Source organism: Polyodon spathula, chromosome 9, assembly GCF_017654505.1.
Source record: "Polyodon spathula isolate WHYD16114869_AA chromosome 9, ASM1765450v1, whole genome shotgun sequence".
In the NCBI taxonomy this organism is placed as follows: domain Eukaryota; kingdom Metazoa; phylum Chordata; class Actinopteri; order Acipenseriformes; family Polyodontidae; genus Polyodon; species Polyodon spathula.
The window spans coordinates 41,796,447-41,813,120 of record NC_054542.1 but is presented as its reverse complement, the minus strand read 5'-3'; the positions used below and the strand labels follow the sequence as shown (position 1 = coordinate 41,813,120).

Below are 16,674 nucleotides of genomic sequence, written 5' to 3'. Positions count from 1 at the left end.
AGGTGATGGGAGGGCTCATTGCACAGGAGGCGGAGGCTTTCAAGGAGTTTCCTCCAAACGGATTCGCGGGGGTGGGGCAATATAAATAGGCTGCGGGCTGGGTACGAGGGGGAGAAAGATGTGATAGGCGAACTGATTCCAGTGAGCGATTGACACAGAGTTGGACAGAGTTCCCTACTCAGGGAAGTGAGGAAGAAAGAGAGAAGACGGACAGCTACTTTGAGCTGAGTGAGCGACGGAAAGTAAGAAGGGAGGCCAGACAGGAGTCCGAGAGAGTGCCGAGGAGCTGCGGATTTAGTTCAGTGTGTGTGTGTGTGTGTTTTGATCCTTTTCCTCCCCATCCTTCTGCCTACACTGTGCTATTTCCCCTCTTATTATTCTAAATAAACACGGGCTGTTACCCCACTTTCTACAAATACTGCATCCTTCTCATTCCATAAGGGCGCAACCCGAAAACGTTATAATATTAATAAATAGCATATACAACATATTTGGAAAAATATTACCACATACCGAACAACTACAGTACACATACTATACAGGTGTCAGTGAGTTGTGTGTGTTTAATGTAAAACGCAAGGTACTTTGTATTATTTAAAAGATTCATCTCCCTGTTGTCAGTTTCGGCCACAGCAGCAGGTCAGCTGATCTTTCAGACTGACAGAGGGTAGGTAATAGGTGCGATGACACACAGGGACATTGTGGAGAAAACACTGTCCATACCCAGCCCCAACTGCCATACAAAGATTGAGGCATTACGTCTCACTCCTGAATACACAGAACATATGAATGAATCACTTTCAAATTGAATTTGGGTTGTAGCCAATTGTCCTAGAAGCCTCCAGGAATATTTGATGATGCGCCGTTTGCTAATTTGCTAACAGATTTAATCCAAATAGTTTACCTCTTCACCAGCATTGTATGAAGACCAAAGTGAGAGAAAACTGCCCTTTTTTGTCAGTATCTTGAGTAATGGGACAATGTGCAGTAGCAAATGGCAGTGCATGATGTTGTTATACATTTACTGGCTGCAGTTTCTTTAGATTTTGCTGACATTTACTGTAACTAATCTTACCCTTAGAAGTCTTCAGTTTGAGCATTCAAGTTTTGAATAAAATATTAAGTTTAAAAAAATGTGTACAAATCATTTTGTAATTTCATAGGAAGGGTCTGAATACTTTTACAAGGCACTGTGTGTGTGTGTGTGTGTGTGTGTGTGTATATATATATATATATATATATATATATATATATATATGGTGTTTTTTTTTTTTTTTTTTAAGACATTTATTTGGCTTCATGAACAACTGCGAGTTAATTGTTTGCAGTATTTTCCTGTCTTGCTATTGGTCAACTATCCAGAAAATCAGTTAACCAGACTGTGTACTCCTCCCATTGGTCTGGTTACTTTAGGATGCACTGTATGTAAATAACAAAGGATTTAAAGCTTAATATTCTCAGTCTGAGTTACATTAAACAAATCAAATTACCAAGACAAAAATATAAAAAACAAAAGGACCCCTTGGTGAAAATCTGGAGAAAATAATATCTGAAGATACAAGATGGAGTGAAAATGCCTTTTTTTTTTGCCTTGTGTTTTCTGTTGGTTTCAAATACACAAGCAGTTTTGGAATTCTTCCTTACACCACTGAAGCATGAATTTTTATATGCTGCCACTAGATGGCAGCACTAGACTACAGACTGTATCTTCCGTTGTGTCAGTCAGAGTTGAAGGGTTGCTCTCCAGGCTTTGTGCTGTTGTTATCCCACGTGTGGTTTCCCTGCAGGGTTTTACTATTCTTTGTTTGATAATCAGCAGGTTTACCCTCCAGCTTCATAGACAGCTACTGAAAGTAAAAAAAAAAGAATGGCACATATTGTAATAGCTTCAAACTACATTTCCAATCAAGTTATTACAATGTTTAACAATTCTGTTTATTTAGAATGTTGCTCCTTACACATGCACCAAACATATGGGATTATTTATCTGCTTGATATAACCCACTATACTATGGTTTCAAATATCTGTATTTTTGCTTTTTTGTGTATTTTTAAAGATCACTTTGAGTGTCTCAAATGGATTACTGTAATTTACATTTTTTTTTGTTCCATAAATGTAACCTGTCATTCAAACATATTACAGCAAGCATGTATTTTCATTTACAACCTGATATCTGGCACTACACTAAGTAGAAGAAAGTTCTCAGTTTGCTTTCCTTGCCTTCCAGGAAATCTGTTACAATTACAATTGCAGTTGGTTGATTACTAAGGAATGGCAGCTTTGAAATGGCAGTGTTTTACGTTGATGGTGTAAAGATCTGCTGAGGTTTAGATCCTTAATATAGACTCCCACAATTCCTTTCATAACTTGCATGCTAATATAGCACCCCTACCAGTTATAATACTTAAATGGTAATATTTTGTGGAGTTGCATTTAACCAAATGCACTGTAGGGTTCAACCTTTTTTCTGGGGAGTATCTGAGTTTCACACACCCATCCTCCAGCAGGGGCACACAAACCCATCCTCAAGCAGGGGCGCACAAACTTAATGATACCTATAAAACCTGGACGATTCCGCACTTGAAGGATCGGATTTGTGCACCCCTGCTCGAGTGCATTTTTTACACTAGCTTTAATCTTAAAGCTAGTGTAAAAAATGCATGTTTATGAACCAGGTGAGAGCAGAGCCACTAATACAGCCTAACATTTTCTGAGGGTTTGGTAAACATAAAAAAAAAAACATAGCAAACATAAACAATTGATAAACGACTCTCCAAAACAGCAACATTTGTATACGACTGCAGATTTGAAAAATCCTAATGCAATATCTCAAAAATAAATGAACACACGCAGCTCTTCACTGGTCTATAAGAAGACATTTCTAAGAAGAAAAAAAAGGCAGTTTCATAACTGAACTGTATTGCCATTAAGTACTAAAATATAGATTTTTTCCTATTATTGTCCAAGTGCTGCCAAGTGCTTAATAAAAAGGGGCCATAAAACACATAACAAAGCATGTGGGAAGCGAGGAGTAAACAGGAATCTGTAGAAAATGGATATGGTGCAGCCCTTCATAGTCAATTCTTTTTAATTTCCCCCTCTTTAAAAGTGGTTTGTTACAACATCCTGGGTCTCATTATGTTGCATTTACTGGAGTCTTTTCATTCACCTATAATGTTTTTACCACAGGTACATAAAAACGAGATCCAGCCAGGGTCGCTATTTGTTTATAATGTTGTTTTACTTCACAGATCTTCCCAGATTTTTTGTATTGAAGTAGCCAGGTCCTCACAGAAGCCAGTCCTAGCCGTAGTACTAACGAGTGAGTCAGAGCCCTGTGGTAAGACGCTCACACACTAACATCTTAGCAGCAGCTTGGCTTTAACCAGAAGAACTCAAATGTTTATATTGAGCCACTGAAAGCTCCACTCGAGGTTACAATTTGTTGTCAATAGTTTAATTTTAGGCTTTACTCATAATTCCTCTAGAAATGATTCAGCTCCACCCATAAACGTTCCTAATCAGAGAGGTTTATTTTTAGAAAGCACTCCCACCAGCCTCCAAGTGTACTTTGCATTCACGACTGCTGCTGCCCAGTTTGAACACGAGAGAGAATCCGCTGTTGAAAGACTGCTGTGAAAGATTTGCATATGCAAATTAAACAATATTTCCTCACAGGTTTGTATTAGATGGTAATTAAACCGTTTTTGTGGCAGAGAAACTGTTGCTCTTTTGTGATAATACTTCTAGTGTGTGCTGCTTAGGACAGTGCTGACAGGTGCCATGGGAGGAGTCCTCATCTAGCTCAACCTGAGAGCACCTGGACTAGTTAATAAGTTACAACTTGTTTGAAATTCAGCAGCAGGAATTCTGGATGGTACTAAGAGGACTGAACATATCACATCAATTTTATTACAATTGCACTGGATTCCTATTAGCTTCCATATAACTTTTACAATTCTGCTGTTGACCTTTAGAGCACTTGGGTGTCTTGGACCTACATATCTATCAGAATTGCTCCATTGCCCTGACAGCCAGTTGCGATCAACAGACTCAGGGCTGTTGGTTTTCTCTAGGAGGTGGTCCGAGTTTATCCCAGCATGCTCTCTTGAGTGCTTTGCCAGGTATCATCAGAAACGCTGATTCCCGGGGTAGAGTTTAAGTCCTGGCTGAAAGACTTTCTCTCAAGCCTTTGGAGTGGAGCCTTTTACATTTATTGTTTGATCTTCTTTTCCAGACCTTTTTATTGTGTAGTGCTTTGAGACAGCTCTGCCATGAAAAGCTCTATAGCCAAATGATTTGATTGATTGATTGATTAAATGATTTACCGCATCTCTAATCTGAACGTCCCTTGCCATTCAGTCCTGGGCAACCTGAAATGGGAGTGGAATTTAAGAATTATAACAACTAATGTGTTCTTCTAGTTGATGGGATTCATTTTGTATCCTTTTCTGTGTCAGTCATCACATCCTGGGGACTTCTTTAAAGAGATTTAATGCTTACATCATCAACTGAGACCTCAGTGAGAAGCCTGTCTAAATTCTACGTATGTCAAGTACACTAGAGTGTCACTGTAACCCTGTCCCCCTGCAACACTGTGCCCCTAGTCTAGTGGATGTAAAATACACTCCCACACTTGCTTTTCTAAATGGTGAGACTTTATTGAGGCCACAGTGCATATTCTTAATATTTAAAAATCACCAGGATGTGATAAACTGACCGGAATATTATACAACGTGAATCTAAACAAAAAGAAAACATTAGTATTTGATAACTAATATTTGAAACCCATTCTAAGCTGCTTTTTAAGCAGACTGCCAATGACGTCAAATTGTGTGGTGGGTTGATTTGTATTTGCATCACTGTTCACCAGGGTCTTAATCGTGACCACCAAACTCTGCACACTTGAGACCCTAAAGGTGACTTGCATAAAATGCTAGTGAATCAGCCGCCTGCCCACACATGGTACAGGTATCCTGGTACCATGTTTATTGCAGTTGTTAAATATCAATGGTGTATAATAATAGTATAAACCACTACTGTGCTCTAAAGCCATTGCCACTGCAGGCAATGCTGTGCTCTATCCTGCTGCCTGATGTTCATTTTCGTGAGGTATTAGGTCTACATGTATTAGCAGTATGGAAATATAATGCAGAAGAAACTGAAAACTCACAATTTTAATAATTAGCTACACTGTTTTGGCTTCGGCCTTTTTTTAGATAGCATAGTAGAAATAACTAAGTGACGTTATTGTTTAATAGATAGAGAAATAGACAGACAGGCAGGCTGACAGAGAGGCCTAAGGATACTGAATGATCCTTCTGGTACTGGTTTTATTCGCCGCAGGAGGATCTTCCAGTAAACCACAAGCAAGGATTGGGAGCGCAGTTTATTTAAAGTCCTCCTAAAACAGATCGGTAACTGCCATTGATCACTATGATCGTTCTCAACTTTTAAATCAACTTGTAAAAAACATTTCTCGATGGTAGAGTTTTCTCAGCTACCGAGCTCACCTCCTTCCTGAATTGCCGCACCACAGCACCGCAGTGGAACGCTCCTCCTATTTCTTGCGGCCCCTGTGCTTGGCTTTCTGCGGCTAATCCAATCGGATTTCTGGAGGGCGGTTCAGGGCCCTCCCTCTGCCGAAATGTTCTGAGAGTTTGAACATTCAGACGGGCTGTGTGTGTGGACTGCGTGAGGCAACCATCTGCCCCGACAGAATTGCATTGGCAATCCATCCAAGTACTGACACTGTAGAGACATCCGCCGCCCGGCACCAAAAAGGGAAAACCGGGGCCGTGAGAATGGCAGTGGAGGAAGAGGGGCTGCGGGTTTTCCAAAGCGTCAAAATCAAAATAGGTAAGAAATTGGAAGTTTAATCTCAGGCAGCTGTAACCGTTTTAACTAAAACAATAAGCATCTCTGTTGCTGTGTTCATTCCAGATACATTTTTTAAACTCAGTTTCCCACGAACTGCTGTAGTCCACATAGGAATTTAGAGGAAGTTGTTTATTTATTTATTTATTTTAATAAAAAATAAAAAAAATTGAAAAGTATTGATTGCTTAAAGGGTCTCATTAAAACACGATGTTTGAAACAGACATCGGGTGACGCGATGACAATCTGTAGAATTGTTATAAATGCGTTTCGCTTGCAGCAAAAAAAAAAAAAACTATGTCGATATAGAGCAGTCAACGGGGTTTTAGAGACGGTCACTTTAGATTACGTGCTAATTTCAATGCTTGTTGGTGCTATGAAATGAATACCGTGTGAGTGCTCTGATGGAAATGCTGTCCCATTAAACTTCATTGGTAACATAACTGCCATACGAGGACGCGCTACGTTTCCCTCGGTGTTAACAGTCTTACTTGCGGCTATATGTATCAAGTCAAACATTTTCAAAACTCATGGCTCGTTCTTTGAATGGCTGCACTGTCTTTTCCTTTTGCCTCCTCTTTCTTTCTCTCTCAGATCCCTGCTATCCGGACGTTTCAAATGTTATCCACAGCTGAACCGCTGTTTGTAGTAAGCCGATGCAGTTCCATGTTTTGACCTGTATATGGTGTAGCTGCAGGCGTGTTGTCGTTTTTATTGTTAGGGTTTTTTTTGTTGTTTTTTTTCACTCGAGGTGGGAGACACGCTTTTGAGCCCCGCCCCTTTCTGTGAACAGTGCTCGTTTGAGTGACGTGACTGTCTGTACGGATCTAGAGAGTCTGCTGATGAAGTGTTACTTGAATGCCAGTGCATCATACATATCTAGGCAGATGAGCCTTCAACAAAACAGTACTGAGGTATTTCAGAAACTACTTGCGCGCATGTAAAATCTCGATACTCCTGCTTTGTGCTGCATTCATTTAATGAGTTTTTTATTTAGCGCTTTTTATGGAAAAAAACAAACAAACAAAAAACTCCCTGTTGACGTTCGTCAACAGCAGCTGTCAGTAATCAGTAAAAAAAAAAAAAAAAAAAAAAAAAATACACGTGGAATCACATGTTAGTTTACAAAACACATATTTGACGTTCAAAGACGGGTATTTGTTTTTGATGAGCATTCTCCGTCTGCAAGGAGAAAAAAATCAGGGCATGTGCCGTGAAAGGTGACTAGTGGGGGCATGCGCAGTACGCAAAATATGAACATTTGCTAGGTAGTAGTTTTGCCTGCAGCACTAGGGATATGAGGCGGATGTGAAATATGTGTTTTGTTTCTGTTATTTAATATACCACCACAATATGTTTTCTTTGTGTCTCCCCTCAGTAAACTGACTAGTGGTTATGTTTAACACTGTGTTAAATAATCTCTCTTCAAACGCATATTTCTTCACAATCTTCACAGTAAGACCACACATCGTGTTTGGTAATACATACACAGTAGAAGCCAGGTGGGTTATGCTGTTATGTTCATGCCCTGTCTGTCTCAATCTGTGGTGTCACTAACCAAAGTCAAAACATGATTTTCTGGCAATACCAGGCTGTGCCTATTATAGCAACATAACTATAGGTGGTAAACTGTTTGAAGGGGTTACTAGTACAGACTGAACTTGAACAGAGAGAGCCTACCGATTGATAAACATGGGAGAGAAAATCTCTCTCATGCATTCTTTACCTGATTTATGTTTTTCTTGTAGGCTAAAGTGTTCATGGTGCTCCAAGGAATCATAAACCACAGCTTGCGCCTTTTACACTGGTGAGCCAGGGTCAGTATGTGCTTAACACATTTAACAGCGCTGACTCGGGAGGGGCGAAGACGAACGCATGCTGTCCTCCGAAGCATGTACACTTTAGCCGCTCGTTTTTTTACTAAGTGCAGACTCACCATGTAGCCACGTAGAGCTACAGCGTCAGAGGACAACGCAGTCCTGGGCAGCTTGCAGGCAAGCCCGCAGGTGCAGGGCCAGATCACAGGGGTCACTGGTGCGCGGTGAGCCGAGGAACACCCTGGCCGACCTAACCCCACCCCCGGGCGGCGCTTGGCCAATTGAGCGCCACCCCCTGGGAGCGCCTGTCCTCAGTCGGCAAAGGAATAGCCTGGACTCGAACTGGCGACCTCCAGACTGTAGGGTGCATCCTGCACTCCACGCTTTTACTGGATGCGCCACTCGGGAGCCAGAGCTATGACAATTAAGGGAGCATTGCACCTCGCCTGGATTAGCTCCAATCATTTTTAGGCTGAAAAATATATTTTGGCTATTCTACTGCATAACCGTAATGTTTGGCAGTCCAGTTTAAATAATTATTATTCCTTGGACTGCTGGCTTTTCGTGAGTCCAAGTGTGGTAAAGATGAACAAAACAAACAGAAATACCAAGCCCTCCGATCAAAGCAGGCTATTGTTATTCTACTGCACTATCAGACCATTAAGAAGAGCACAGGCTATTTAATTGCTTTCATTGTGTAATTCACTTCTATGAATAGAATATGTGCTGGCTGGCAGTGTCTGCAAATCCTTGTGTTCTTTTTTTAAAATGTAAACAGATTGACTATATCCACACATGCACACCCACAAATGCATTCCATATTAGGCCTTACTTGACAGTTCAACACATTTCCCATTTACCCGTTTAGAAATAGAGTAGATTCATGATTTTATTAAAGTTCTGTTTTTAAGGCTGTACTTATAATTAACAATAAGCAATAAATGTGAATCATACAGGGGCTATTGCCAGCGGGAACAGCCAAACCTGGATTTTTTTTTTGGAGTTTATTATAGTGGGATTGCCTCAACCACTTATTTTCTGGGGGTAATCACAGATAGGTGGTTGATGTACTCCAGGGTGATTACCCCCCCCCATGCTTTTAAACAGTCCGTTAAGGTTGATCGAATTAACCCCTAAGTAAATTATTATTTGGGCTTATTTGGGTAATGGAAAAATTGAATGGAATTCCTTTGTGCATAACCACTGTTCTGATTTTTATTATGATATCATTATCCGAACGGAAGCTAGAAATGTGATTTGCCTGGTCTCCCAAAAATATTTTGTGCTTAATTATACTTTTTTTTTTTTTTTTTTTTTAATTACAGATATAGTTAACACACTTTGTGCTGTGAGTACATTTATTTAATTTGTGTTGATTGATGTGCCTCTCAAAAGTGAATGACTCATTCAGTCGTTTAGCCTTAAACTTCCCTTTGCTGAGCAGAGAAGGTGAAGTCATAGTGTGTGTCTCTGAATAAGCCTGCGCTTCAGCTTTGCAACATCCCCTTTCTCACATGTTCCTTGACACCACCCACCTAGGCCTGGACAGTGACATCACACATTCTGTAGGCCCTTCTGAATTCCTAAGAAGACAACAGCTAGTGGGACAGAGCACATAAAACGTGCAACACCCGATGCTGTGCAAACCGCACAAGTGGAACAGAGGGATGTAGATATAGGTTACGCAATAGGAAATTTAATCAGCCAGACTTGTGGGAAAATATAAGCAATGTAATGACAGAAGTAGAATCTCTTGAACAAAATGTTCATGTTTACAGTCTAGAGTGGTGCTGTTAAACTGTAATTCTGGACAAATTTGATAAAGGCCTGCTTTCTACCCTGGATTTGCTACCCACAAATATACACTGAAAAAGCATCAAAGCTGCTGCTGCGTGAGATGTTCGTGAGGTTAACTTTTGCCAACTTATTAGAAAGAATAGTAAAATATGACCAGCGAATTGCTTTTGTCAGAATTGCAAAAGGAGTAGCAAACGCCTGGATTGAAATTAAAAACCAAAGTGTGACCTCAAGAATATTTTCAGTAAACAATGGTAGAAGGATCTCCACCAATTACATGTTTCTTTCTTTCAACCAACTTGTAACAGTAATTCTGGGACAACACATCGCAAAATATTGCATAAATAACACAGGCACCGCTGCAGGCCTTTCCATGTTTTTTCAGTTACAGCATCATAGTTACAACAGTCTTGCTGGTTTCATCACATATCAGAAGCTAAGCAGAGTTGGGCCCAGTCATAAATGGGTTGGGAGACGTCTAATGAGTTGGATGATGAGATAGTGTTGAGGGCTCATGGTGTGGCAGGAGGTGTTGATCTTCACAGAATAGCTTCTGAATAACTCCAGCACAGGTAAGGGGGGTGGCTCAACCATGGCTAATTCACAAGCATTGTGTCCCAGCTATTCTACACACCTAGCTTTCTTTTGGATTGCATTTGGCTGTAGTCTGATAAACTCTGATGTTTCATACATATATGTGTAACCTTTCAGGTACTGTGTGATTATTATGAGATTATGAGGACCCTCTATGTGCACTAGTCCCTTACTTGGAGTCCTGTATCACTAGAGGTAACATCTTCTTTAGCCCATAATAATGCAATTGCACTGCACTTCTAGTTATTTCTGATGAGTCCTTGTACATGCTTATAGATGGATGTGGTGTGAAATCTCACAGGTTCAAAGCATGTGGGCCCAAGCCTTGCTGTGTAGGCTTTTCCATTTGTACCCTAACAGCAAAAAACTGAGGTCCTATTGTAAGTGACTCCGCAGCAGTTGTGATGCATAGTACACCCACCTAGTCCTTGTAAGTCGCTTTGGATAAGAGAGTCTGCTAAATGACTAATTATTATTAATAATAATAATAATAATAATAATAATAATAATAATGATGATAGTAGTTTTCTTGATTTACAATAATACTAAGCCACTCTTTTCAACAAAACAAAGTGTGCCATAGTTTCAAAAGACTAAACAAAGACACTTCTGTGTGTTTTTGAAGGAAGCAGCACGCTGTTGCCCTGAAATTTCCATGAGTCAAGGGTTTGGGTCTGGAAGAAAGGAAGCAACCATCAGTGAAGCCGATTGGCTGGAGAATCTACAATGTTTTTTTTTTTTTTTTTTTTTTTGTTGTGTGTTTTTTTTTTTTTTTTTTTTTAAACCAGGAACAGGCTAATTTTAACCAGATTGCTGTTAGATCATATTTATATAAATATAGGCCTCCATCGTATTTCCATTTATAAATCCTGTTTTGCATTGTATTTTATGTAATTTAAAATAGCGTACGAAGAATAGCCATGGAACTTTATATTCCATATATTTTAGCTGGGCACCCTGGTGTCTGAGCTGGGTAGGGTGACTTACCTAACTGAGCTAAAATCGGAGCTTCTTATGTCTTCCAATCAGTGACACAAACCACTACGATGCCCTGTACCCTGTATAGCAGTAGTGTTGTACCGTATTTATTCCTTGCTAACATTCTGCAGTGTCTATTTAAGTGATCTAAGCAATGGTTATCTTTACCTTTTATTAATCTTGCTTGGTTTTTATTGTTTGATGATAGAATAATTTATTGACAGACGTTTCAGCAAGTCTTTTTCATGGTCAATAACTAAGACGGACACTTTTTTTTTTTCTTAAATGAGACTCAAGAAAGCAGGAATCTGCACCTACTTCAGGTACCTCAGTGTTTTCTGCTGTAGACAGAAGAAGGTTGCAAAAGCTTTGATGAAGCTACTGTGTCCCAGTAATTTCAAATCAAGGCAAGATTTTCCTTGGCAACGAAAGGGTTTGAAGCAAGAGATTGACAATACCTTATAAGCAAACACAAATAGCTGAAACTTAACATTTTTCCATTTCTAATGGATAACTTTCGCATTCATTTTTCAATGAAAATATATGACATGCAGGCACCCAATTCTGTGGATCGTGGTCCGCTTGATCTGGATTGACCCATAGGCTACAGTTATTAAGGAATGAATGCCCTGTGTACTGAAGACAGACAGACAGACAGATGGACTTGTAAAGTAAGCTTGTAGCACTAAGAAAGAGCACATGCAAAGTTGGCTCAATTAGTGACAGAAGCACACTACCTGCCAAGAGATCATTGTTATCCTTAATCTGGAGCTAGTGCGTCTGGGAAATGCTCCAGGGACTGTAAGCAACTGGGGAATACACCGTAAGGAATTTAAAATGCCTCTGGGGATGTAGAGCATTTACTTCGTTTTCTGGGCTCTGCGTAGTGTTTTTATTTTAATCTTTATGTAGTACAGCATTGACAGGATGGTGTGTGTGCATGTGCTTTTTTTTTTTTGGCAGGACAAGGAAGAACACAGCCAGAGATATATGAGAATGTGTTTTAACAAGATTAAAACAAAAATGACAAGGTCATATTTAAACCAGGATCACAGCTCACACAAGGCACACAAGATTTCACTTTCCTGTTGAAGCACGTATTCATAGGCAGTGGGCTTGGGCGCAGTGGTGTTGCCGCTTTGCAGATGTTGTGGGAATGTGGTGTTTCAATGCAGTTTCCTGTGTTCAGTGTGCTGCTGCAACTGGGGGGCCTCCTGCTTAAGATGCAGACCCTGCAACCACTTCGATTGTTTCTGTTCTTCTTAACTTGAGATCAGCATGGGTAAAAAGAACTGGACCCAAACTGAAAGTCAAAAGCTCCATAAACGGCGAAGGCTTTCTAGTGCAGACAGGCTGATATTTATGGTTTGCATATGAAATATAACTGAAGCAATGTTCCACGTTGCACCATATGGTTTCAGTTTCCCATTGTTGAACTTGCAGTATTTTTAGTTTCCTCAGGGAGGAAGAACGGCTTGTACCCAAAAACAGCATAAAGCCGAAGCACTCGGGCACGAGTATTACCCTCTGTGGCTAGTGCTCATAATATATAAAGCATTGCAGTTTCTTCTACAGTTGTATTAGTAATGTACAGATTAAAAAACACTTTAAAGGTTTGTAGGATGCACCGTGAGATCTACTGCACATAGTAGTCAACCTAAGTTAAAAATTGAATTAAGACTCCTTTTACCAGTATGTTGTAAAAGCTAGGCACTTTTATGCAGTGCAGTTGCACTGGAAATAATGCCCAAATAACAACATTTTCTGCAGTATTGACATTAGCTCAACTTGCAACAAGAAAAGAAAATTGGGTCAACGTCCAAAACCTAAGGAACTTCAGACACTTGTATTACATTTACTAAAACCTATTTTTTGACCTTTTGTCTGTTAGGTATTTTTGTAAAAATACAGCATTTCTGTATTTCCCATTTTATTTAGTTTAATTATGTGTAAGGCAGCAAAAAACAAGTTTTTTTTTTTTTTTGCCAAAAGCAAATATTGTTAAAAAATGAGACCTCAGATATACATTGTCCTTGTATAATAGCAGTGGATCCATTACTTGTGGTCTGCTAACACTAGCAAGTGTCGTTTTCAGGCGCTTGGATTCGCCGCTTTCTCCAGCATACCCTTGTGGTGGCTTATGAGACCGCAAGCTCCCAGCCTCTTGTTTGTTATTGTCTAAAAACAGAGCTATGCAGATAGCCATGTGATCGTCTAATTGAAAACAGGGCTCTTTAAAATACATGAAGGGTTTCCAGTAAAAGCACATGAGAATGTTTGCTATTGCTAAGGGCAACTGTCATCTGAAAGCCTATGCTAATGTAAAAACCTGCCGCGCAATCTTTTTGCTTCTTTGCCTGTCAAGTTGTAGTGTCCCGTATGGATTTTTTTTTTTAATTGTTTTTGCAGCAGGCATTCATCTTAAAAGCCATGTATACGTTTGTAAAATAAACATCTTTTGGGGGGGGGGACGACTAGTATTTTAATGTATTAAAATTTAAAATAATTTGATGTATGGAACAATGAACATTGTCGTTTCTGTTCAAGACGGGACCTCTTTATGGGTCAGAGCACAACAATGGTTATTTATTTTCAAGTAGCACTTGTATACTGATATTATTAAGTGGCACACTGTCCCATTATTTGCTTTCTCAACCCCTTTAACATTATGCTTCACTTCGATTTAAAGACCTGTGCCTGCTTTGTGGTGCATTAAGTGGAAATGGTAAACAAGGTAGAGTTTCAGTTCCTGGCTTTAGCTGACAATACACCTTGCCTGCAGACTGCAAAGGGAGTGGAGATAGATATGAGTAGATACAATTTAGTATTGCTTCTTTCTGCTGTTCTTTCTGCAACACAGAACAAAAAAAAATAAAAGAAAACAAAGTGTGGCTACACATAAATCTATCCCTGATTGAAGAAAGAAGTGCTTCCCTTTCCCTTCATCTTCAGAGCAACCCCTTGGCATGGCTGTCCTGTTACGCTTTCTTGTGTCGTTCTGTTACACCACACCTAACTGCTTTATATGTTACGTCTGGGATGCTGCTAAAATTCCTTTTCTGTTCCTCATTTCCTGTTCGTACAGTGTGTGCTGCAGGGCCAAGGTTTGTCATGTGGGATCTCTGTTAAAGAAGGCTGTTTACACGCTCTGGGAAACCAGTTATTGATTTTAATTTGGGTCTTACTTAAAGTCCCACTTGCTGGATGATTCCCATGCGGCTGTTGCTGTGTTCGTTAATGGAGCACTTTTGCTGTGGTTTAGGCATCCATTCCCTGGAGACCCCGGCTGTTGGCCACACTGAAGTGTGTCTGTGTGCTGGAGTAAAGGAAAAGACTGGGTCCTTTTTTTCTCGCTTTGAATCCTTGACTTTTATCAGGATAAAATTAGATAATACAAGTTTGTACTCTCTACAGCTGTTGACAAACCTCTTGTTTAGATAGCATGTTCCTATAATAGAGTGCCAGATGTTCCCTCCATTGGAACTGAGGTTTGTAATGCTGTGTGTAAGCAGGAGTAAGATGTGCCCGTTCCTTTTATATTCTGCATGGCGAAGGCAGGTTTAACTTCTCTTGGGGTGCTAGGCAAATCTGCTTCTAAATTGTTTGAGTTACAGATTTCATACCTCCAGGGTTTTGGAAACTCCTGCTGTTCACTTTGACCTGTGACTTAACATGCTGTTGGCAAATGGATTTGATAGCTTATTCAGTATCAGTGTTCTGTTTTCTAGTAAATGCTTTTCATAATCAAAACCCTTTTTGATATTACAGTCACTATTGTCATGGGTTGTGATTTATTTACAAGGCAAGGCAGATCCCCTTTTTAGTGTGAACTATTTTGTATACAGTATGCTGTTAAGATGACATGTAATACACAACACAGACCTTTAACAACCTTAATTGATGGTTACAAGTAGTAAAGCAGCACATTAAGAAAAGCAACAGGCATAGATAAATGCTGATTGAGGTCACGGACACCCTGTTGTCAAAGTCCCCATTCTTGTCCTGTTAAAGTCCCTAGAGAGCATTGACGCAAGTGGATGTTTTGCTGACCTGCTGAATTACATAATGAAATCGGATCGATCCCACATGAAAGGTTAATCAGATTCCAGCAGGCTAGTTCTATTTTAACTTTGTATAGTGAATCGTTTGTTTCAGACAGCACAGCTTCTTGAACTGTGGGACTGCATCATTTAAAAGCCTACCCTGGGACTCAGTCTTGTTTTGGTGTCAAGCCTCAGTTCGTATTGTTAATGTTCATTGTTAAGCACTTTATTCTATTTTCATATTTGTCTTTGGCATTATTGAATTTAATTTTAATTTTTTTTTTATATATATATATATATATGTGTGTGTGTGTGTGTGTGTGTGTGTGTGTGTGTGTGTGTGTGTGTGTGTGTGTGTGTGTTTTCATGAGAAAGTGAGTTTCAGAATTACTACAAACTGTATCGAAATTAGACCACAATAGGATTACATCAGATCTGCTACTTCTCTACCCCACACAGCTGTCCTGGCTCATTCACCAGAATAGATAACATTTTATATAATCTCCTGGGGAAAGACAATTGGGGATTAGAGATATTCACTTATCGCTCCCACAAGCACTCTTAGCTGTGAAGTTGTGTTCTGTAAAGTCTTTAACATTATAGAATTAAAAAAAAAATCCAAAAAACAAAACGCAAAAAAAAACACAACCCTGCTTTTAATTGTGTGTTTTATTTTAATATTCTGCTGTCATAGGAGCACATGCTTGAAGGGGAAGCAGATCATGTGATTGACATTCACTTGTGTCCTGAACTGGGTTGCATGTGCTAGATATCGGACGGTCACATGTTTACTGTAGGTTACCTGCCAACAGGTTTCCAGCCTGGTAATAAAAGGGGCTACAGATGGACACCTTTTGCATTGCTGGAAGCTTGACATTATTAGCCTAAGCTTGTAAAAAGCCAGTTGCATGGGATGCTTTGCAAATGAAGGCCCTTGTGGACGGGCCCAAGCGGTTAGTGATTGTCGGCGGCCTATAGTGTCTGAATGCTGTTAAGTGAGGTGGAGCAGTGGAGCAGCTGTGTGGATGCTACTAAGTGAGGGAGAGCAGTGGAACAGGTGTGTGGATGCTGCTAAGTGAGGTGGGGCAGTGGAGCAGGTGTATGGATGCTGTTAAGTGAGGTGGGGCCTGTCCGACATCATCAAAAAGATGTCAAGCACAGGTCATTTTTTTCTCTGGGGAAAAAAAGGGGGCGTATCTGAGCAATACGCATAGCCCCTGCACCACAGAGATAACACGGACACAAACAAAGAAGATAGCTGCTTCTGCATCCAGCACTCAAAGAAATGATCAGAAGATGATTTATCAGTATGCATGACTATGAAGAGGTATGTGAAAATACAGCGAGCAGCGAAGATGGAGTACTGAGTGTCCTTTACTATGCAGTGCCGTTTAAAACTGCTTTAGAATGAAAAAAACGAATTTAAACAGTGCTTGTAAAATAAACGGCGCGTGTGAAAATAAACTGACCTTCGTTCTCCAACAACTATGCAACTGTTACATTTTATACTCAAGTGTTTCTTTGGTGACTTGACTGTGTTAAGCCAAACCCTTCTGTGTGTTCCACT

At 39.9% G+C, this 16,674-nt stretch overlaps 1 protein-coding gene across 1 annotated transcript in view; it reads left to right on the top strand.

Annotated features, from left to right (window-relative positions):
- Nucleotides 1-5,689: 5,689 nt before the first annotated feature.
- LOC121320890 (ras GTPase-activating protein 3) overlaps nt 5,690-16,674 on the top strand; it is a 70,249-nt gene continuing 59,264 nt past the window's right edge. Inside the window, exon 1 of the mRNA XM_041259651.1 lies at nt 5,690-5,860. Coding sequence (XP_041115585.1) covers nt 5,806-5,860 — 55 coding nt within the window. The 5' untranslated portion in view covers nt 5,690-5,805. The remainder of the gene's footprint in view (nt 5,861-16,674) is intronic.